General features: G+C 41.3%; 1 protein-coding gene across 2 annotated transcripts; it reads left to right on the plus strand.

Moving 5' to 3' along the window:
- The first annotated feature begins 2,468 nt into the window (after positions 1–2,468).
- Positions 2,469–21,040, plus strand: LOC132990306 (carbohydrate sulfotransferase 11-like). Of its 2 annotated transcripts, none has more exons than XM_061058483.1 (4): positions 2,469–2,974; positions 14,119–14,195; positions 16,087–16,251; positions 17,217–21,040. In XM_061058483.1, exons 1-4 carry the CDS (start codon positions 2,881–2,883, stop codon positions 17,898–17,900), a joined length of 1,020 nt encoding a protein of 339 aa, XP_060914466.1. In that variant the 5' UTR covers positions 2,469–2,880; the 3' UTR covers positions 17,901–21,040. The 2 variants fall into 2 exon arrangements, with proteins under 2 accessions (XP_060914466.1, XP_060914467.1); XM_061058484.1 differs by having other exon boundaries at positions 16,090–16,251.
- The last annotated feature ends 2,603 nt before the right edge of the window (positions 21,041–23,643 follow it).

The raw sequence follows: 23,643 nt of genomic DNA on the forward strand, positions 1-23,643 counted from the left end.
AGCGTTTGAGTCATCTCAGTACTTTTGGATAGGGAAGCCTGAATGGCTCGGTTGCTCACACGCTGACCTGGCACTACCTCAGAGGTTTAGTGTCTGCTGCAGGAAAATGCCGTTTGCACCCCTGTGTTATAGCACTCCTCTTCACCAGCTTCTTCATGGCCACAAACAAACATGGTTAACATTTTTAGATTATCTTCTATAACTGCTCCGTTTGTATAGTAGTCTATCGATCTGTTTTTACTAATTATATCGAAAAGTGGGAAAAAAGTGAAACAGGAAGCTGGATATTGTAAGTTGGTGGCATTATGCTACATTTAATTATGGATGCACAAAATTTGAAGTCTAACAATAAAGACCTTAAAACAGAAAATCAACATTACTGCTGCTTGACAGGCTGTTTGGATATCACTTTAAATATACCCACGCCATGTGCTGAACGTTACAATTATTCATCTAGACAAAATTGGTACTTAAAAATAGATTTGTACATAATAGGCCTACATGTAACCTAAATTAGTCAGATTGAAGAGAATCAAATATACCATGGTGCTGCAGTCTTCTTTCTCTGGTGTAATCTTTGTGCAAGTTGTGAGGAAGCTTCAAACTCTCTTTTGCTCGCCCGTATTTTATTTTTGAACCTTTCATCGATTCTCTGGATAAATGCAATAGCCTGTAGTATCAGTACAACTGCAAAAACTATGATGGTTGCGTAGGTCGGTGTTGTATCGTCCGCCATCTTGTCGCACTGAGACTTTCACAGCGGACTTTAAGCGTTGTGTCCTGCCTCTCTAGACTCACCCCCCCGTCCCCCCCGTCCCCCGCACACTACCCCACTGGTCCGACAAGGAGACTCCCCTCTGTGAGGGGCGAGTGTGAATTAAGAAGTTTAGAAAAGTCAGTCAAATCCTCCGGATAATATTGAGTGCATGTGTCTCCATTTCCCTTTTGCCCATCAAGATAACAAGAAGTAAAAAAAAATGTATTCATTTTACTACGAGGGGGCCTCAAGGGTGTCTGCATTCAACGGAAAATGTTTGAATATTGGATATTGGCCAAGATGAGTTAATTATAAGCATGTCAGATATCGACCAAATTCCTCCACTGTGCATCCTTACTTTCTAATGGTTTACACAATCCTGATTTAAATATGTCTGGATGTGTGTGAAGCACAACACACAACTAAAACAATGTTATCAGTTTGAAACATGAATGACTCCATGAAATCTGAATCCAAATGTACGAAACAGCAGTTAAAAATGTGAGAAAAAAGGTTCTCGTGCAAAATGAGTCCAAAAATAGAAAAAGACACTTGTGTACCTTGATAGGTATACATGCATTTTTAAGCGTTACTGCGTGTTGATATTTATTCTATTGTTATTTTTCAATGAGACTGCTCCTAAAGATATATGCTAAATACAGTCAACATACCACTGAAACCATAATCTGCTGCATGATTATGCATGGGGGATTATACACACTGTTTGCAGAGCAAGCAGTTGATCTGTCAAAAAACTTTCCTCTCAGGCAATGAATACAATGCTGCAATTATTTCTCTGAGACATGGCATTTGTACTAGGCTATGTGTTATGTGCTTTAGTTCAGAAGTGGATTTTGATCTTGGTATGAAAAAAGACTGGGGCAAAATGCAATTAGAACTAATGTGACAGCTTGAACTCAACCAGGGTGCAATTTAAAACATGTCAAGACAGTAAAGCACATATAACACTTTCAACATATTCAAAGAAAAGGTTACTGTAGCTACTATAAAATGTATTCCTTGTTTTCCCCTACAAACAAACTAAGTACTACTGATATAGCCTTTATTGTCTTGTGTCGCACAAAGAGGAAAAAAACATATTAAGTTTTGAACTGTGGTACAACAGAAGTATGCAGATGATCTCTGCAGTTTCTGCTTGTGCAATAAGCAAATTCTAAGGACTTAAAATAGGACGTGGGTTAAGTCATTTGTACTCATCCTCAACAGCAGTTAGGGATGGTTTTGTGTATTTACTTTTTTAACTGTTTTTTCTACAAGTTTCTTTTTCTGGTTAAAAATATTCAAGTATTTGTAATTAATGTATTTCATAAATCGTTTTACTGAAAGCACCATTATGCTGTCACTTGTTGCATGTGCAAGGGACACGTTGTACCCCATTCTGTTAAAATCTGTGTCAATGACTGTAATGGTGCGTTTACATGTTCCTCGGAATTCCAAAAACTCAGAACGATAGTAATCGATAAGGCACATATTGTAGTGGGTGTGTGTTAGCGTTTAATCACTAACCCAGATGTTGAAGAGACTCTTCATAGCAGCGAATCCATCACATGTAAAAACGGACTTCCAGAGCATTTGAACATTTAATATGACCGACTGTACATGAAGGCGTCATAACAGCTTCAATGTGGGAGAGGGGTAGGTGTGACGTCATGGCACGATGCCCCGCCCATGTTTGGCGGAGAAGTTTGTGTAGTTTCATCAAACTCCACAGCAGCAGTGCTTGAGGCAACAACCAGAGATAAGGAGAGGGGAAGAGGATAATAACTTGTCTCTTACGGCTTGCCATATCAGCGCTACGTCAGTTAATTAAAGCGCTCTTGTTTAATTTAATATTAATATTGATTTAACGTCTTAAACCGGTCAGAAACCGGACGTTTCTCGATTAACGTCCCGCAGCCGTTTACGTTAACGGATAATTAAGGAGACGTTTATTTACTTCATCCCCTGATGGGCTTTTTCTTTTTGTTTCCCCGTTAGTTTCTCGAAATTAATCAGTAGGCCTCCCCCGTATTCTTCCAAAAGTCTTGAATCGTCCGCCGGGTGGTCTCGTATATGAACCGTGTCGAGGCAGCGACGAGGGGTCGGGGGCTCCGGGCTTCAGGATGAGGATGCCCAGAGGAGGACGCCTGTTCCTGGCGACGTGCCTCGGCTCACTCTTCGTCCTGGTGCTTTACTTCCAGAGCATCACCAAGCCAGGTAAATAACACTGCTCCTACTCTACCAACACACCGAATTACAACTACCATGACAGCAACCTAATTTAGATAAGACAATAAGGTAACCATGGAGACAGTAAAACGACGGAGCTTGAAGTTTACATACGGTTTATAATAACCTGCATGTTATGTTATGTTATGCTCGCTTGTCTTTAAAAACACTTTTTAAGTTCGTTTTTTAAAAATACATTTCACTGTTATTGTACCGTGTATGATCACGTCAGAAAACTTTCGATAACTGTAAAGTGAAAGTGGCACATTGAAATTGTGGTTATCAAAGTTAAGTTACTATGGAAACAAGGCAATGTAACTACAGCTACACACACATGTATATTTAACTGAAGTAAAAACATGTGGAAAAATAGTGTTGTGGAGCTTTCAGACATTTAGAATAGAAACAATACATCTTAATTGTCCTCTAAAGGTGGTAATTTGCATAAAGGCTCTCCAGATACTTATGGCAGTATAAAAACATTCAGGCAGTCAATAAGAGACAAACAGAGCAGCTGAACGTTTAATGTCATGGTTTAGATCTCACTGTCATTTTGTCAGGTGAAGAATGCACATCGCACTTGGGATGAATGACTTCTTGAATACATTTTGAGGTGCCAGAGGGACTCGTGTACGCCTCCCTGAGCTCAGAGGCTAAAACTGGCAGAAGAGAGGATGGGAATTGTCTGTTAGGATCCTCCTCGCGCTCTCCCTTGTCCCAGCAGTAAATGCTTGAGGCGGAGGTTTTTGTGGTGTGCCTACTGTTTTGTCTGCTGTTGAGACAACCTTAGAGAGTGTATTCTTAAATCTACAGTACAAGTGACCTCATACCCGGCAGGAAGTTGAAAAGTCGTCATACTCAACAATAGATGTGTACACTAGTTCTAAAATTTGCTGTCTGACACCAGGGCCACTGAGTCCTCTAAGGAGCTGAAGTCGCTGTGAGCATTTCTTTAAAACACACTCTGTATTTACAGAGAAGCTAAATTTGACATACGGCTGTGTGGTCTTGCCAGGGTTGTACATCTTTCATACAGAAACATTTTGATATAATTTCCAACATTGTCACACTGGTTTTTGGTCAGAACACACGTGTTAAATAGAGGGCACTAAAGCGACCTGAGGAAATGTGAATGAAACGAAGTATGAATAGGCTCACTGTGACCAGGGCAGTGTTTTGATAGCCCCCCTCTCTCTGAGACCCCCTGCATTCCTCTGCTCAAACCCTCCTCCGCTCCTCTTCTTACCTCTCCACTCCAGTCCACGCTCTTTGTTTCCTGGGCTGGGCTCATTCTGGACATTCTGACACACAGATTTTCCCCTCGAGGGGATTGCTGACTCCCAGAGGAGCGAGAGCTCAGTGAGAAACACAGAGGTGGAAATGATTGATACGAGCTAACCATACATGCTGAAGCAAAATGGCACATGAGCGAAGAGGTGAGAGGAGAGAAGCGTTCAGTTAAAAAGAGGTGTTTCTGTGTTGAAAGTTGTGGAGGGGGAGAGAAGAGGAGCAAGTGCCCAGTTTTTGATGAAGTTGTAGGGCATTGATCAATCAGCCTGTATTTTTGATACAATGGAGAAGTAGTGCTATGAACTATAATGAGAGAAACTCTCTCACCATGTGCAGCCCACGCTGGGTGAGGTTTAACTGCTTTGGTGAGACACATGTCAAGGCACATACTGGAGTACTCACATGCATCATAATATCTCAAAGATAGTGATTTAGAAATACTAAAACATTAAAAAGCATAATTACACCCATAATTCCACCTGAATTGTCTCCAGCACACACCCAGTTTAAAACCTCAGCAATAAATCAAATTTTATACACCGCCGTAAACATTGAATATTTGCTCACTGTCGATGGAGGACACACAGACCACATCTTAGCCAAAACCTACAAGCCGCTTACTTCAGCACCCCCATTGACCCCCTCCACTAACTAGGTGTCTATACCCACACTTTCGACCTGTTCATGCTTGTCGGCTTTACAGCCCCACCAGTAGACACGCAGGCCACATAAAAAGCCTCTTGGAACAACATTAGACAGGACTAATTCACAGGGTCTCTACAAAGCACAGGGTGCCCTTAATTACTGTGTATCTAGTCAGAGACAGTGTGGAAGCAAACACCACATTTCTTGCTTAGTTTTGTATCAACCCAGGCAATTAAACTGCTTTTAAATTCTGTCTTATACTCCGGTGATCAGGAGGGAGGGAAGTCTGTCTGCCAGTCCCTGAAGAGCAATGGAGACAGTTTTGTATAATGAAAATTCTTTATTGATTGTTTTTACAGGTTAGAATCAAACTGTATGTTGGATTTGCATCGGAGGAGACCTCTGTGGGTAATTCAGCTCTCAATGAAAACCTCATAAACCAGGTACACTGAAGGATCATTTAGAGACTTGGTTTGTGATGCTCACAGTCTGAAACTTTAGCGTCCCTCCAATTACGCTGACAGAGCTCAGGAACAGAAATGCAAAGATTCAATGGACTAAAAGCGACTCTGGCTCTTCTCATTTGATGATCTAGATTGAGACTCTTTAGGCAAATTGCAAGCCAAGCATAACACAAGCATATTTTATTAAGTCTGCTGTATCCTGGACTACGTTACTCCTCTTCCCCCAGTTTCTGATCTTTTTTTTTTGCTTTTCATTACCATGCCAAACCCCTCGCTCCTGAAGATCAGATCCGGCTGCACAGACAGATGGATGCTACAAAAATGAATTATGTCTGCGCTTCAATGATGAACATGTGATTTTAAAATACCCTCATGTTTCCAGTGCACTTGTCTGACTGAACCACATCTCCCAATTAAGCCTACTGTTGAATTACCGGACAGGAAGCACAGTGCATATTATGGTGCTGCCATTGTCTGCCTTCCTGTGCCAACACCCTGGGTCTGGCACTCTGGAAAGAAATATGAGTTTACTGTGTCCTGTTATAAACTCATTAATTATGTCATGCCCTATTTGTTTTTCTTTCACTTTTTAAATATTATTGAGGTATTTGATGTGGTTGCATTCAGATGTGACACCATATTTGGAGTTTTCTGTTTTTTTGGCAGTAAGATGCAGCACTTCCTCTAGTTGTGTTCAAATGAAATCAGTGTGTTCATGCTGCCCTCATGGGTCCATGAATAAATGTCAAAGCTTAAGGCTGAACCAAATAGGCGGAAGCTGTTTGTCTATTGTGAACATGTTCTCAGATGGCATTAATCGCATGTTCAAAACCTTACAGTTTTACTGAACCAATCAGCACCAGGTTTAACTGCCAAGCACATTTTGACAATTAAGGAATCTGCCTTTGTTTATTGTTGTGTTACAATAAACAAGGGAGTAGCAGTGTATGTAGAATTGGTCAAAGCGCAACGGGTCTGTCTGAGAAAATAGCTGGGTAAGTCCCATGTAACATTATGTAATATGATTATTATGCAATGTATTTGTATTAGATGAATATGTGTTTCCTCGTGAAGGCCCACAGGCTGCAGGGAGTATCTCTCTCCTAAGCTGAGTTATTCATCAAAACTTGACGGGTGATTCCAGACCCAGCTACCACTGCAGTTACAGTATCTGCAAAGGCAGGAGCACTTTGATTGTAGATCAGTAACAATTAGTCAATTAAGTCATTAAGTCTTTCAAGAAAAGACAAATGTGAGTGTTTAACTTTTTTAACTAATTTACTGTTCTATAAAAAAAAATAAAGATCATTGACGAGGTAAAAAATGCATTGATGTTTGCAGTTCTATTGAATGGAAACATTAACAGTTTTGCTTTAATGCATGTAAGACAAGTCCATTTATACAGTTTTTAGCTCTGTATTAGTAGAGGAACATATTTGGCAAGACAAAGACAACCTCTCTGACTGCCTGTCCCTGTATAAGATATTTAACTTTCCATGTTTTTATTTAGCTCTAGCTATTTAACCCCTTTTGGTAATAAAACATGAACAGCACCTGGTTTCCGTCCCTACTTACCATCTGATCAACCCCCTCAATCTTTTCTTAAACAAGTATCATTTAACATTTTTGACATACCGAGGACATTTCATGACGTGATATTTCCAGTCAGCCTCTCTTATTAGATACATCATAATTTATACAGAAATAGTCATGAACATCCCGTTTCTCTTTCCTCTCAGACTCTCCTTCATGTGGTTGCATTGACTCAGCAGTGCTCTGGCACAGTATCATTTAGAGCGTTGGTTCACTGCTAGATCAGCATGGAAGGATGGAGGGCAGCTTACTTGACAAACGTACAGCTAACTTGTCAGCATTATCAGAAGATAAGGGAAAGCCACACTTGTGCTAATTTGACAAGTTTTAACCTCAGCTGTTTGACACACAAAACCATTTCCTCTCATCACCCTGAAACACCAAAATGTGCCTTTCTCTTTGCATCACTTTATGATGATGAGATAAAATGTTTCTCCTCATGTTTTCATCATGGTGTGGATATCGTTTTGAGCTGACATATTAAATTGTCTGAGCCAAATCAGGACTTGGACCTGGTCTAGTCCTGGTAGAATCACTAAACCATGAACATAGTGTATTTTTCAGTTCATGGTGCTGTCTGCTCTTCATTCGGCCTCTCCAACTTTCCCACCTAATTTGCTGGACGGTTTCACATGTGAGAGGGTGGGAAAACTCTTCACTCTCTTTCCCAGCTATGGGAGACAAAAGTGAATTGTCTGAACAAGCTGAAATGCCCATTGGGCAACCTGAATAACACATTTTGAAGCTGTGCTTCTCCTTTTTGTCTGAGTCACTGTTTGTGCTCTCGTGAAAAAGCGTTTTATCTCAACTGTTGTCACGCAAACTGATCAGATCTGAGCTGAATGAAAAAAACAAAGGTGGATTCCATCACACAACTCCAAACAGAGCCAACATCGATACTTCCCTGTGTCCTGCCCACACACAGAGTCAGTGCACAATCGTCAGTGTAATATTTATAGCTCTGTGTCATTGATAGCCATGACCGGAGGTTTGGTCATGCATCCATCTGCATATCCACCCCTTTCCTGTTACTACCATATCTCACAAACGCTGAAAGCAATTCCTCTTGCCTACCCGTTTGTTCTGCTTTTGTGAGAAGGTACTACTGAAAATCACGGGCTCTGCAGAAAAGAGAGAGAGATGAACTTTGGTGCTTTTTCCCACTTGTAAATGATTGTGGTGTATCCTCTTATTTTCACATATATTCAACATACAAATAGTCCCTGTACTGACCTGTCATCCTATGCCTATCACTGAAACTGTTACCTGAAACTCTGACTAATTGGTAAGGCATACAGCGACGAGGCAGTCTTAATCAACTGTTGGTACAAACTCAGATGCACAGCACACATTCAAACCCACAAAGTGGAATCCAGTAATTGAACGTACCATACGACGGTCTTTATGCACATGCATGCAAGCTGCAGCTTTTTAATCTGACTTTGACATTAGTGCAGCTGCTGTGAGGCAAACAAACAACATTGTGCTGCTCACCACATGCTACACCTGCTGGCTATTTGTTCTGCTTTAAACTGCGGGGTGTATCAAAGTCGATTTGTTGGAATCCTAATGCTGCTCTGTCGTGTAAATCGTTAAGCTCTTCTAGCTTTCCTCTTTTTAAAACCACCAACAATAAGGACTGTTTTGTGAAGCGGAAGGATGTGCAATTAAATGGAAATTCAGGAGCTGGATGTTTGTATCAAAACCAGTAATGGAGGATTTTGTGGTTTCAGTGCTTCATGGTCAGGTCAGACCAAACCTCTGATCTTACTGGTTCTGTTATAAACCAGTAGCCTCGGGTTACCTGTGATCTGTCTTTATCTTCTTCTGTCTTTTATGGCTTCTCTGTTGTGTTGAAAATAAAGGAGTTTGTTGGTTTGAAATCAGTAAACAACGATGAGAGCTACTCTGTACAGAGAAAGGAATTCAATTTTATGAATGCAAGAAACATGACATGCATTGGATGAAATGGAGCTTGATTGAACCATTTAGAGGGATGTAGAGATGGACTGAAGCAGCCTTCATGGCGTGTCTGCATTACGTCTTCTCCAGTGCAGAAAAGAAAGTAGTTTTGCACGTTTTAGGCTACAGGTCTACTGATTTTTGATGAGAGAGGATGTAGGTTGAAAATGAAGGATTTGTACTTGCTGAAAAGAAATAACTCAATCTGAACACCTTGAGGATTTGTATCTACGTTTGTATCATTTCTTGCTGTGTACATTTGTTATTGCCCCTTGTAAGCTGGTATTTACAGGTATTCAAACTTTCTGGCCCTGAATCTAATGCTTGTGTTGTTCAAAGACTGAGGAAATCTTTGATATCATCACAAGTATTGACATAAGTTTGTTTTTTCATTTTCAGCTGATTGAAAGGAATTAATGTAACTAAATATTTTCCCCAACCGTAGCATGTAGTCTTGAACCATTTTGTCCCAGGGTCCCTGATCCCCTTACGCTTTAGTCAGCCTGGTCCTGACAGTATTTATACAGTGGTGAAAAATAACTTGAAGTTGCTAGGGCCTCACTAATAGTTAGGCCCCTCTCGACCCCCAAGTGTAACCCTTAGTGCACTCGTAGTTCATCAAACTGAAACCTTTAAGGCCAAACAGAGTTAAAGGTGGTTGCAGGTATATTTCAGGCCAACCTGGACTTTCTTAATTGAGAAATAAGTAGGCTGATGTGTGGTTGGGGGGGGGGGGGGGGGGGGTGTTAAAAGGAAATGCTTTCCTGTCTACAAAGGAGATCACTGATCGTAAAGTCACCTCATCTTGTTACTCTATTACCAACATCTGCTAACATTCAGACAGTCCCAGACTTTTGCATCAAGCTTTACTCAAAACAAACACTGAAAGTCTTTCACTCATGATAACTTCCTTATCTCTTCCTGCCTTCAGTTGTTTTCCTTTGTGACTTTCAATTTGCTATTTCAGTCACTTTCGGTTATACTGTGAAACACACATTTTACTTACATCCATCAAAGAAAACTACGTCGTGGTTTTCTTTCAGCTCGTGGAAACTTCCATTACGTGGCTGCATGAAGGCAGGACGTTATTTCAAGTGCAATTACGTGTAATTTAACCTCTTTAAGTAAATTTCTGCATCATTCAGCTTTTGATCATGTCACAGGGGGAGAGATATATAAAAAAAGGGAAGCAGCAGAGGAGGGCACAGATTTAGTTAACCAAGAAGAGATCCAATATTAGGACAACAAGGATGTTTTGATGCAGGACGCCCACACTAAGAAGAAAAGCAATTAAGTTTACAGCTTGACTTACTTTGGCTCTAAATGTTTGACAACTTATTGGTGAGATAGTGCTGTCTGTTTATAATAACCAGTCCAGTTTACAGTCCTAATGGGATCTTGTTTGACGGGGAAAACAGCATAAGTAAGCTGTCAATTTAAAAACAAGACGTGGGCCTGTTTCAGTGTGTGTAGCCGTCTGCTCGTATTCAACTGTCAATATTGTGTCACTTCCTGGGTCTGAGAGGAAGTGGTGGTTTTTCTGGTGCATGTGATAGATAATGTGACGCACAACACGATGTGGTTTATGAAGATCAGGATGTACACATGAACACAGAGAAAACATTGACCATGTTAGTGCAGGGGGAATCTTTAATAAAAGATAGCACTGTGTGTGGATGAGGTGCCAGAGAGCGTTAAAGTAGACTGTTATTATGGAGCGACTGAACTTCATGTCTGATACACATACTAACTTAAAACTCAAAAAGAACACCATCCACCTCTTGACAAGCTTACTCTTTAACACCCCGATGTATCACTTTGAAATATAGAGAGCTTTATAAGTAGAGATATTGATGTCATGTCTGGAAATACTCTTACTTCTTCAAAGAAAAACACCATCCACTTAACATCAAGCTAACATGTTCACACCCATGTGAATCACACTTTGAGAGGTCGTCTCTAAATGACACCCACTTTTTATCACACACGTTTTTGCAACTTTTACAGTCTAGTTTTTAACCGGCCATTTTGACTTGGGGTGTGTGTGACTTGTGTTTGTCCAGCACTGTGAATTACAAAATATTGTTAGAATTATTTTAATAGTTAAGTTAAAAGCTCACAATATACGACCCGCACGACCTGAGAGCTCCACACTGTACGAGTTAAAGCGGGTTAGAGCGGTCACAACCGTCAACAGATAGACGTGTATTCCAGTCGTCTCATATTCACGGCTCAAATACACACACCTGCAAAATGGTCAGTCTCGGCCGCTCTCTTACAGACACACACACTTGCCATCACCAGTAAACACAAGCTTACTAACAATGAACTCATAACAGATATTCCCTCGAGGTCTGCAGATTCTTCCTGTCGTTTCTTTCATGATCAGAAGGGGGAGACACCTTAAACAGGCATGCCTGCTGTTGCCATGGTGATGTCAGATGCTGTCTGAAAGTTTGTGCAGGCACAATCAGAAAAGAAAGTCTCAATGTCAGGGAATCAGCTCGTGGCTCTGCTCTCACTGTACGACTGTATTCTGTCGTACCACCACAATTTCAAACATGCCAGACAATCTTCCGAGCAGTCGGGAGCAGCTGATTGGCTGTGACTGGCCCTTGTGCCTCTGTGTACAATGCATGACTAATGACATGTGATGCGGCTAGAATTCGACCCGACTTTAATGACCAAAAATTGCCTTGAAATCGTAGAGTCCACCCAGCTTTAAGTTTAGGAAACAGCTCTATATTTGACATTTCCTCTCATCCTTTCCCTTTGGTGAATCAGGAAGGGTAATACTCTTAATGGTTGTGTTTATTCTTTAAAAACAAAAGATACATCCATTGATATAAGTACAGCATCCACAAATGTCTCTGACTGACTTTCTAGCTTCCTGGGGAAGCATCCTGAGTCTGTAGAAGACTTCTGCTTAAGAAGTGGACTGCAGTGATGTTGACTGAGAGATCAGACACCTCGTGAGTTATTTTCACTTCCACCTGGAACCTAAAGTGTCTCTGCGGTGTTTTGTGATCTCTGTAAAACCTCAAGCCATCCTCTCTCTTCAGCATTTCATCCTAGATGGAATTACATTCATAAATGTTATCTTCTACAAACATGTCATTTATCTGTCCCTGCATGTTAGCCCTGTTTGATGTTGATTTGATATGGAATCCAGTAACGTTCTCCATGAAATCTCACATGTCTATCTGTGTGTTATCAGATGATGTGGCATGCGTCCATCAGAGGAACGCAAGGATTTTGATGTTTCATGTGATTCAGACAGGAGAGGCTGCGTCACATGCTCGGAGGCTCACTGTCTATCTCAGATCATCTTGTGTTCCATTTTTGGCACCGTCAACAACAGTTCTCTAATTGTTCTCCTTTTTGTTTTCTGCTTTCTCATAATGGCAGGAAGCCGTTTTGATTTACAGTTTGATTCACATGAAGAGTTTGCAAACTGTAGTTCCACTTTTAATGACAGTGGACAAGCTGGCACAGAGATTTACTGAATCTGGGTGCCATTTGAAAACAGTAAAAGTTTGGTTTATTTGCTGAATGTAAACTCAGCAGGAGGAAGAGAATCAGTGGGAGAGAAAAAGGGCTCCTGTCTCCTTCTGGATTTCATACTCGTACAGCGTAACCCTTCCACTTTCTTGTTGCTGCTTAGTAATATACTTTCCATATGAAGGCATGTCGTTTTTCTCATCATTCCATAGGCCCCCTTTCAAGTAGATTCCCTTCTGCTGATATACATAAAGCACATTCCTCTAAGCCCTCCACTTTCATCTAGTTCCAGCGTATGTCAAATGTAAAGCACACTGCAACATGTGATATCAAAGTCAGATGAAATGTCTTCAATCAGGATGAAATGTACTTTTTGTCAGACACTGGTTGTTCTAACTGTGCAGTTTTTATATTTGATCATTTCACTTGTTGCAATATTTCTGTCTAAAATATCCTTAAAATACAAATAACCACAATTCAAAGCTTTTTGATCAACTCAGACACAGTTCTGTTATAGTCTGAATTTCTCTTCTTCCGTTACTTCACCTCATCATTTCTTCACAAACAGTATTTAGAACAGTTAATGACCAAATGGAAATCACAGATCTGTTGTTAATATGACCCCAGCATAGCTTTTGTCTCCTGTACAGAACATAGAAGAAACACTTTTTACATTGGGCGAAACATTATGAGTCATTTGAACCGTTGTGCAATTAACTTCACAACATCCTCAAGACGTTTAACCTACACACAAGTTTGACAAAGACATGTTTCCCTATGGTTCAACTAAGCTGTAACCACGGTGACCTAGAAAGGAGCGAAGTACATTTTGGATGTTTGAAAGTTTTGCTCTACTTAAAGCTGACTTTTGCAGTGCAAAGGGTTGTTTATCCACATGTGCAAAACAAAACACTTTTCTTACTCAGTTCCATTAACAGCAGACCTTAACACTTACTGCCATCAGGCCTGGAGGGGGGTCTGAGGGGGGGTGGGGGTTGTGGGAGGGGGATGGAGGGAGAAGACAGATGTGTTTATAGAGGACGGAGGACAGATTCTATGCTGAGAGATATTTGAACTTGTTCAAACCAGCAGAGCCTCCAGCACGTCCATCATGACATATACATGCTCAGCATTGTTCTAACCAGCGATCAGTGCATATCTATCACCGTTTAGTTATGTAACGGTAGAAAACTTGTACTGGCTGTGCTCCAGATCTGTTTTGTTTTACACTCTGTTTTCCTGTAAGATAAGAGAAGGAACAAGAAGATCCGCAGTAGAGGTGTTCTTATGTAAGAGTCACAGAGTTTGAAAGGAACACACTGTTCCTATGGAATCTGTACGCTTAATGAAAGAAAGGAGGATTTTTCCAAAGTGGGATCACGTCATGACAAAGGCTGAAGCTGAGGAGGCTTTGGAAAGTTGGCTCTGACTGACCCGTCCCCCCATAACTCTGCATAGACGTCTTTATAGTGTAATTTAAACCTCTCTGCAACTACAGGACACATTGTAAAAAGAAGGTCTCTGGTTAGTGACCTACATACTCGCTTCTGCAAAGATGAAACGCAAGTGGTCTGTCTTTAATCAGTGGTGACAAAGTCAGAGTCCGTTTGTTTGTTTCCATATAAGACACAACATGAAACAGATCTACTGACACTCATGAATTTGTCTTAACTGTAGAACCTGGTGTGAAGACCGGCAGCAGCCCAGGGAAGATCAGGAGAAGTCCACTGCAGGCCCTCTACAATGGAGACCAGGTGAGAGCACATGCACACAAACACACACACACACGTTATCTTTATGTCAATCTCTTAAGAGGATTCTCAATTTTGTAATCAAGGAATGATTAATTAGAGAATATTTTCCCACAATCCCTGCATGCTAGATTTGAGCTCTGACGGTGAACCAACTCTAACGATGTCACTGTTGGTTAAAACATATTTCTGCAGATATTTGGTGGATTGAAGAAAATGTGTACTCATATTTATGTCCATCCTGAAGACAGATTTGGATAACAAACCCAAAATGTAATTTGCCCAATACCATGAATTATTTCCAAATACCTCCCAATTGGTATCAAGATGGTAGTACCGTAAAATCCGGTGTATAAGTCGCACCCTGTTTTTAAGGTCTGTTAACTGTTTTCCTGTGTGAGGATTTATATTGTGTTCAGCGATGTCTACAACGTGCAGTTTCTGTACAGCTGTGTCGTTCTTTAGTTCCGTCTGTTTTCACTTTCGGGAGTTTGTGCTCCTACTAGCTACAGTACTGTAGTTGAGCTCTCGGCCTGCTGCAGGGAAAGTTGGCAGAGGAACAGACCTGCGAGCTTGCAAGTCCAGCTCCTCTGGTCACTCTTTAACTTTAATATAGGAGTCTTTCAATCAAAAGAACACTCCACAAGGTTTATTTACGGAACAATATACCACTGTTTCTGTAAATGCATGATTATGACCTCGTGAGGGAGAAAAGATGTGAAAAAAGTCGCTCAGCCAGCCTGGTCTGTGTCGTCGTCTTTCCCAGCACAGCATGCACTCAGCTTTCAATACACAATGAATGGATTTTTAATCACATCAGGTCACAGTGATAGGGGCTGCTGCACCGCTGTTATGACGGCGCGTGTTTCAGTATTTTATACTGGTGTATTGGTCGCACCGGTGTATAAGACGCAGCCAACTTTTAAGACGAAAAAATATGTATTAAAAGTGCGTCTTACACACCAGATTTTACGATTAGTGCTAATAAGGTGATTAGGTTAGCACAGATGTACAATAAACAAAGTTTCCCAACATCATACCCATAATTCATTTGGGACATTGGGGTGTTGCCACTCTCATTGTAATCATGTTGACACTCACATTTAGTTTACTTCATAACATGATATTAGTTTGTGGTTACTCGTGCGGTCGGTCTGATGATGAGCTCTGACATATTCCTATAGAAGAGTTACTAACATGTGAAGGAGAGTGCCTACTGTAGTACTCGTCCCAAATTCTGGTTAAACAGAATTGCATGACAGTCTCACCAGATGAGATTTGGAGAAGTGAGAATTTTGGATTTATGCAACACAGCCAGACATGAAGCAATGATCGACTTTAACTAGAAGCAGATTGATGAACCCAGAACAGATAACAAACATCAAACAAACAAATGACCGCATTCAAGAAGAGGTTAGATAATGGACTTCCATAAGACTTCATAAAACAGACTTTAGATTAAATCTGATGATGCTGTCAAGGTTAATTTATCCATCAGACTAAGACTCACTCTGACTGATATTTGTACTAAAACAATGTATAAGAACAACATTTGAAAAGTCAGGTTAATTTAAGCAACAGCGACGAGCAGAAAGTTAGCTTTAACAGAAACAGAAACCCTGAAAAGGACGAGGTAGTGTGAAGTGTTAATGTTATAAAACTAAAGAGAATGATCACCTATATCTGCAGATCATTGTTACTTTACTTTAAAAAAAAAAGTTTCAGTTCTCGTAATAAGCATGTTGATCACTTCTGTGCAGAGATCACATGATTTCACCTCTGCACACAACTCTGGACAACAACATTAAAAGGTTTTCCTGCTTCTCTCTCTCTCTCTCTCTCCCCTCTTATCAACCACCCCAACCCTGCATCATCCTGGTCACATCTCTCCAAGCAGCTGGACCTGTTGGCAGCTCAGAGGTCCCTGCAGGGCCGCAGGGAGCTTCTGGAGCAGGCGTGTCTGAGCCACACCAGGAAGCGACAGGTGCTATCGTCTGAGGATCTCAAACACCTCATTGTGGATGATCAGCACAGTCTTATTTACTGCTACGTACCAAAGGTTGGTTTCTGTAATATCAAGTGATTAGTCAAATATCAGACCTGAGCTTTTTAAAGCTGCACCTTTAATGGTGAAGAATGGAAGGAGGGAGGGTAGAGGGAAACCCTTAAGGCAAACACACCCTGAACAATAAAGTAGTAGTTTTTTTAAATTGACCTGAGGTTAATTATTGTTGTCTTGCTGCTGTGATGCTTCTAATCTGGCCTGCATCACGTCTGACCACACGGACATGATGCACATATTTTCAGCTTAAGTGTGACTAACACTTTTAGAGGATGTGAAGAACTGTGTCATTTATGTGCATCGGCATCACATGTAACATCGGTCATCTCGTGAAACATCTGGTTTCAGTTAAACCCCCTCATGGTAAAAAGTATCTTTGTGATAGCTCATTGTGCTACTATGATTTCATTCACCTTTAAAAACCATCAAAGTGCATTAAATACAATTGAAGGTTACACTTCAGCTGCTGAGGTGTAATCCTAAAGAGAGCGAACCTAGATGTAAACTATGAATAAACAGCCATCATTAGTCCCCATGCCTAACTGCTTTCTTAATCAGTATCAAAGTCATGTAGCAACAGCTGTCTGTGTTTTCATGGGTACTCCTTTTAACTGTTTTGGGAGGATTGTTGTTGGTGCCAACTTTCTAAATTGTAAACAAACAATGATTTAAAGGAGCTCTGACTGATACTTCAATGGAAACGTTAAACTTCCTGTGGACAAAGAGGGGTGGTGGCTGTGGGGCCTGCAGGTTTTCATGTTTTGTCTGGGAGGGAGGAGTGTCAGAGTTTAAAAACTTGTGTTCAAGTCTGAACAATCTCCTGCTATGACAGTTTTATTGAATGAATGAGTTTATAATTCAGCTTGTTGAGAGGCGAGTTAAAAGACATGACAGCTGTCTCTGTTATCATACTGAAAATGTTCTTTGATTTTAAAGATCTTCCTCCCTTCTCTCACTTCCAGGTGGCCTGCACCAACTGGAAGCGTGTCCTTATGGTCCTGACCAGTGACGGCCGCTACACAGACCCTCTCTCCATCCCTGCGAATGAGGCTCACGTGGCAGGTAACCTCCGCACACTCTCCGAGTTCTCGGTCCCTGAGATTAACAAACGCCTTCGCAGCTACCTCAAGTTCATCTTTGTGCGGGAACCCTTCGAGCGCCTGGTGTCCGCCTACAGAAACAAGTTCACCCGCAGCTACAACACCGCTTTCCACAAACGCTACGGAACCAAGATCATCCGACGGCACCGGCCCGACCCGGAGCCCGAGGCGCTGGAGAAAGGGGACGACGTTTCTTTCCGAGAGTTCGTGCAGTACCTGGTTGATCCACGGACGCAACGAGAGGAGCCTTTTAACGAGCACTGGGAGCGGGTGCACTCCCTCTGCCACCCGTGTCTGATCCACTACGACGTGGTGGGGAAGTACGAGACCCTGGAGCCGGATTCTCAGGCTGTGCTCCGGTTGGCTGGAGTGGAGGGGATGCTTCAGTTTCCGACATCTGGTAAGAGCACCAGGACTGATGGAAACATGGCAGCACGCTTCTTTAAGCACATCAGTCCTTTCTACCAGAGGAAACTGTTCAACACGTATAAAATGGACTTCCTGCTCTTTAACTACTCCACACCGGAGTACCTCAGGACTCGATGAGGGGCAGGGGAAAGAAAACAGACTTCAGTGCCATAGATGGACTGGTTGTGACAGTTTCACAACCCCGTCAGACTCTTGTTGTATTTTGCACTTTTTGGTTGCCATGGACAACTATCACCCCTGCCAAGAACGATCCCGTCACCAGCACCTTTCAATCACTCTCCAACTTAAGTGACTGTTGAGGATGACTTGATTTCGGTGAATGGAACTTTCTGAAGAAAACCAGATCTGGGTGGAACAGTCAGTTTGTGCTGTATCCCACCATGAGTTTGTCTTATGTGTCTGTTTTCCAGGAGGGAAATGGTTTTGACGTTTAGAGCGAAATGCTGCAGGTTGTCCCTTTAAATGTGTTTCTCCTTTCTCTCGAGTTTTAGCTGCATTTAGAATTTTTATTCACCTTAATACCAGTAAGTTTCTTTGTCCAATCAAGGAAGCTTTTTTTGACTTTTTCTTGTCAGTTCCACGTGGCTGTTCAGTCGCTGTAATATGCCCTGCCAGCATCCTGTAGTGCCCATTACAGTCAACGTATCGCCTTGCTTTGCTTTTTCTGAGAACTAATGAGCCATAAACCAAAGGCACACTTCAGAGGAGCAGGTACTCCTCATGCCTTCGTATGCAGGTGAATGTGCTGACACAGCAGACTCATTTTAAAGCCTAGAGAACAAAGACTCTGGATTGAATTTATTTATGTACGTCAGTGTAAGTATTTATTGTTCTGGAAGAGTGTGATTGTAAAGATAAGGGCTTACAATTTAGTGAGAATGATTTTTTTATGGAAAAAAAGGGGTGAATGTCCTCATTGTCTCATAGGAATTTACTTTCTGTTTTTACTTTGGCACACACACTCATACACCCACACGCTCACACACACACACACACACACCAAATAGAAATCTTAAATTATTTTTTTCACGTCCACATGTTGGATCCTGTCATATCTGTCTTGCGACAACTACCATGTAACTTCCAGGGAAACTTTCAGTCACTTCTTCATTCCAGTAAAGCGTGTTGCCACCCCTCCTCTATCGCTGTCTGTATTTAGCTGTGGGCAGGTAGGCTGAACAAACAACCACATAGCTGTGGTCAGGGCTGGGTCCGGCCCAGAACTACCCCGGCTCAGAGCTCCCCTTGTTGGAATGAATGAAGGATACATGAGGGGTTAATCCACCTACACTCATCTCCACTGCGGGGCCTTGTTCTGCGAATTTTGTGAGACTTTATGGTAAATAATTCGGAGGTTAGCGTAGGAAAATACTTATTAATGTCCCAAAACTGCCAAAAGATCAGATTTAACAAGCGTTTGCATACAGTTCAGAGGCTGATTAAAGGGGACCACCACCATTTTATCCAGATCTAAATGTGTTTTCAGATGATTGGATGTCTTACTTCAGACACCAAAAAGGTTCTGCAAAGTTTTTGGAAAGTCTTTATGGTATTCTTAAAACCAAAATATGTTGATCAATCATCCTAAATTTCATTTTGCATCCGATGAAACACATTTTTTACTTCCCTCCTCAGAGATGCAGAGGAACTACGAGCCTACTCTTTCATTTTAAACTTTCTATCGTTGAGTTTAGTGTTCTAAAAGTTATGTGCTAAATTAGTGGAGTACTACTTTCTAAAAACAATGGGGAGAAAAATCTTAAAAATACTTTACCTATAAAGTAATTTACTCTTTAAGGGCGTTTTCACACTCGGCAATCCGTACCGTTCCCAAGCACGTTTGATCCCCAAAGTCCAGTTTATGTGACCGGTTTGAGTTCACTTCCATGACCCTGACACGGTTGTAAGATGTGAGGTCCAGCACGGTACAGTTGCTCGAGCACGGGTACGCAGCATGGACTTGATGTAACGTTACATACTGTAAGTGAAAATAGCCGCCTTGCCTAATTCAGAAGTCCAGGAGTGTTGGAGACCAAAACGACTGAAAATAAGCCACAGCGTCAGTGACGTTAGCGTCATGTTCTCTGTGTTGTTCTCCAAAGTGCTGACTCTGAGACTGGGCTTCTTGTAAACAAAGTGTCCTATTACGTCTTGATGACGTATAGACGTAACCGTGCTCCTGGCCTGGAGCAATGTGAGTACAGGGCTAATAGGCCTAGGTTGAGTGCGCCATAAGTGATTCCCTACACTCCCCATTAAAACGGTTTACTTTTATCCCACATTTGACGGTCTCCTCCCTTGTGCAAAACATCTTTGTTTTTAAACAGTCAAACTGATCTGGAAAATCTAGTTGCCGCTATCTTTGAGAATATCAAAAGTCAACATTGTCTTTATTAGAGACATGTCAGGATATTAGTTTCTGTTCTCAGTGCTTGCAGAGTGCATGTTAAGACACGTTGGCTCTGAACTTGCAGGAAAACTGTGTTTATATTTCATGTCTTTAACTTCCAGATGTCTTTTGTGAATTATTTCATCTTGCTGAAAAATATTGTCTGACATGTCGAGACGAGCCAACTCTGGAAAACTCTGCTTTGAAAAAGTGCAATATGAATGTGTGAGGATCTGTAATGTGTTAAAAGCTGTATCTTTATAAGTGACTTCCTCTGCTACACAAGCCTGAGATATGTGTGCCATCTTGCTTATGTGCCATCTTGCTTATGCCGCATTTTCAATTTTGTTCGGCTCTGATTGCAGCCACGGATTACAGGGTTTCAGTTTAATGCTCCCCTGTGTAGCAGTCTGTGATCTAAACCATTATTAGCAAGGAGACGGGGGTTGCTAAACCCAATCACACCCTTCATGTTATTTATCCCTACTGGCTCGATGACATGCTGCACAAAGTACACGTTTATACCTTTTCATTTCCTTTTTTTTTTTCCCCCTGAAAAATACAGGATACAAACGACAAGTAGCTTGTTCTTTCAAAGGGATGAAACATGCTGTACATCCATCTCACACACCCCGACGCTGCTGTGCATGTCCACAGCTAGTCAGACATTTCTGTAGAAATGTTACCTGGTGAGTCATTGTGAAAAAGTGAACACAGCACAATCTGACACAATCTCTCATGCACCAGTTTATCTGTGCCACGAAGAAGCTGTGAATGTGATAACTGAAAACTGAAGTGCACTTGCTGATGTGATGATTGATGTGTTGGTAATCTTGAAGTTTCACCAAATACATTTCCTTTAAAAGCAGCACTGAATGTTTGGGTGTGGTATGTTTTCTTTGTTGTTCTTCTCACATAGGCACTTTGTTTTTCTTGTTATTGTGTGGGGGACCAGATGTTTACATGACAAAGATGGCCGTGTTCTCCTCCTTAAGTTATATTGAAAGATTCATGTAGCTGAAACATATTTAAAAACCTGCTTTTAACTATGCAAACGCAGGTCATCAGCTTTGCGTATCCTGCGCTGGATTTCTGGAGCGTTGGTTGTGCACATCCTCAGAAATGAACGCTTCAGCGAGATGCAATATGCATATAACCACTAGGAGCAGTGTAGAGTTGTATGGGGATGAGACAGGATGTGACATCATTGGAGACAGCAGAGTGACGTTTTGAAGAAAGTCGATCAAGTCCTCCATCAAACCTCCTCGAGTGTCGCGTTTGTTGACATTGCACCATGCAAATCCAGACTCTCTACTTTGGTGTTTTACCAAATGTGGTTAAAAAAAAAATCCATAGTGCTCCCTCTAGAGGAATCCTCACAGTAACACGCGTTGTACATGGGCAGGTACGTGAACATTTACTTTCGAGATGCAGCCGGTTGGTTGTCTACTCGTATGCGTGGTTCAAAAGTAAATTTGAGATTTTCACTGAAGAGTCCTCCACATGAAAAAGTGGTCTTAACATTTCAAAAGAATCCCTGATGCTGATGCAGAGATGAAACAAGATGGCACCAAAGAAAGAAATCATAATAATTATAAACACACATATTTTTACAGATTTAGATGAAGGACACATACTTCTTAACACTGTTGGTTTTTATTAAAATATAACTTCATTGCCACAAAATCACAAACACCAAATATTTGTCACATCTTTGATTCGCCACTTGATCGTAACACACACACACGAGACACATAGTGTGTGTGAAAGCATGGTGACAGTGAGCACAGCATGACTCGAGACTAAAGGCTTTTGAAGTCTTCATGTGGCAGTGTCGACATTGAAGTACAGAGCGCTTTGCTTACAGAACAAAGAAGAGAGGAAAGGGATGCAACGTGTAAATGAAGCTAACCTTTTGTAAATGAGGTTTAAGATAAGACACGATTGACATTGACTTTCGTTCAAGGCATCCTTAGACTACTATTAAAACAACAGTGCAAGTTTGCAAACAGGTCTTTTCAGCTCCTGTACTACTAAGTTTTTCTAAAGGGCTGGACGATTTGTTTTACAGAGATGGTTCTGCAGAAATAACAAAATGTACATTCATGATAAGTGTTACAAGAGAAAACTGACATCGCTTACAGATGTGTTGTTAATGTGTAGAAGTAGAGCCTTCTACTACTTCGCTCGGAGCAGCCACACAAACCTTTGAAAGAGGTCAACAAGTCCGCCTTCAGTCTTGTATAATAAGTCTCAGCAATGCAGTGAAAAAAAGTATTTTACTGAACATCAAACATTTCTGAAGTGATGTCATTACCTCCAACCTGATCATCATTCAAACTTTAAAATAAAAGACTTCACTTTCATATATCTACCTCCAGAACAGAACTTTCAGCAGATCATTTAGAACCAAAGTAACACCACACAAGAACCGTCAGAGATGCAATGACTCGTTAAAAAGGTTATTGTTACAATCATTATCTTTGTGAATGTGAAAGATTTGTAATATGTTCTATGATGGATCGTCCAGCCCCGCTGATTAAGACACACTGATGTGCTGGTACAACCTTAGCTGTGGTCTACGTCTCACAGTGTCACAGTTTACACATAGATCACATACAGACAGAGTGACAGAAACTGTGATTCAAAGAGTTCAACATTTCATCTGCTTCTAGTGTAAAAAGTACTGTGTAACAGTGTCACAATAAAAGCTTTTAGCAAAGCACTTTTAACACTGAAATACTTTAAAATGAAAGATCGCTGACTGACGAGACAGGCTGGTTTTAAAACCCTCAGACTTCGGTGTTTATGAGGTTCTTCTTTAAAAATAGATCATACTACAGTAGTGATAGCAAAGAGCCAAAATGTACCTTTTGACTTCATGAGTGCATTAACACATTTCTACGCTCTTATTTTGAAACATTTCTCTTTAACACATTCAGGACTTTAAAACCAAAGATAGAGAAATAGACTCTGTGCTCTCTCCCTACCTGCCATTCTTACCCCCAATCCCCACATACTGTGCACACTGCGGTCGGTCTGCATCACGAGCTACAGCTGCTCATGGCTGCGCTCACCTTCCAGGAACGGATGAAGTGGGGCAGGGCGCGCACTGTCCGACGGAGGAAAACCGCGGTGCTGATGGACCGCTGCACCCACCGAGTATGTGGACATTGGGGGTGAGAAGTGCAGTTTTTTTTTTTATCCATAAATGTGTCATTCTTTTGTGTCTCTGTGTAAACTGAAGATTTATTAGGATATCACAATAATATTTCTGTGTGTATATTTTGTCTCTGTCATGGTGTACTGTAAGTGCATATACAGCCAATAGAGAAACGCAATCAGGCGCAAATTAACCCAAGCTAAGCTAACCTCAGCTAACGTTGAGTTCTAAACTGTTGATATCAGTGTGAATGTCACGGCTGTAATGATGAGGTTTTATGGTTCTGAAACTAAATCATTAAGGCTTTG

Source organism: Labrus mixtus, chromosome 15 (assembly GCF_963584025.1).
Source record: "Labrus mixtus chromosome 15, fLabMix1.1, whole genome shotgun sequence".
Classification (NCBI taxonomy): domain Eukaryota; kingdom Metazoa; phylum Chordata; class Actinopteri; order Labriformes; family Labridae; genus Labrus; species Labrus mixtus.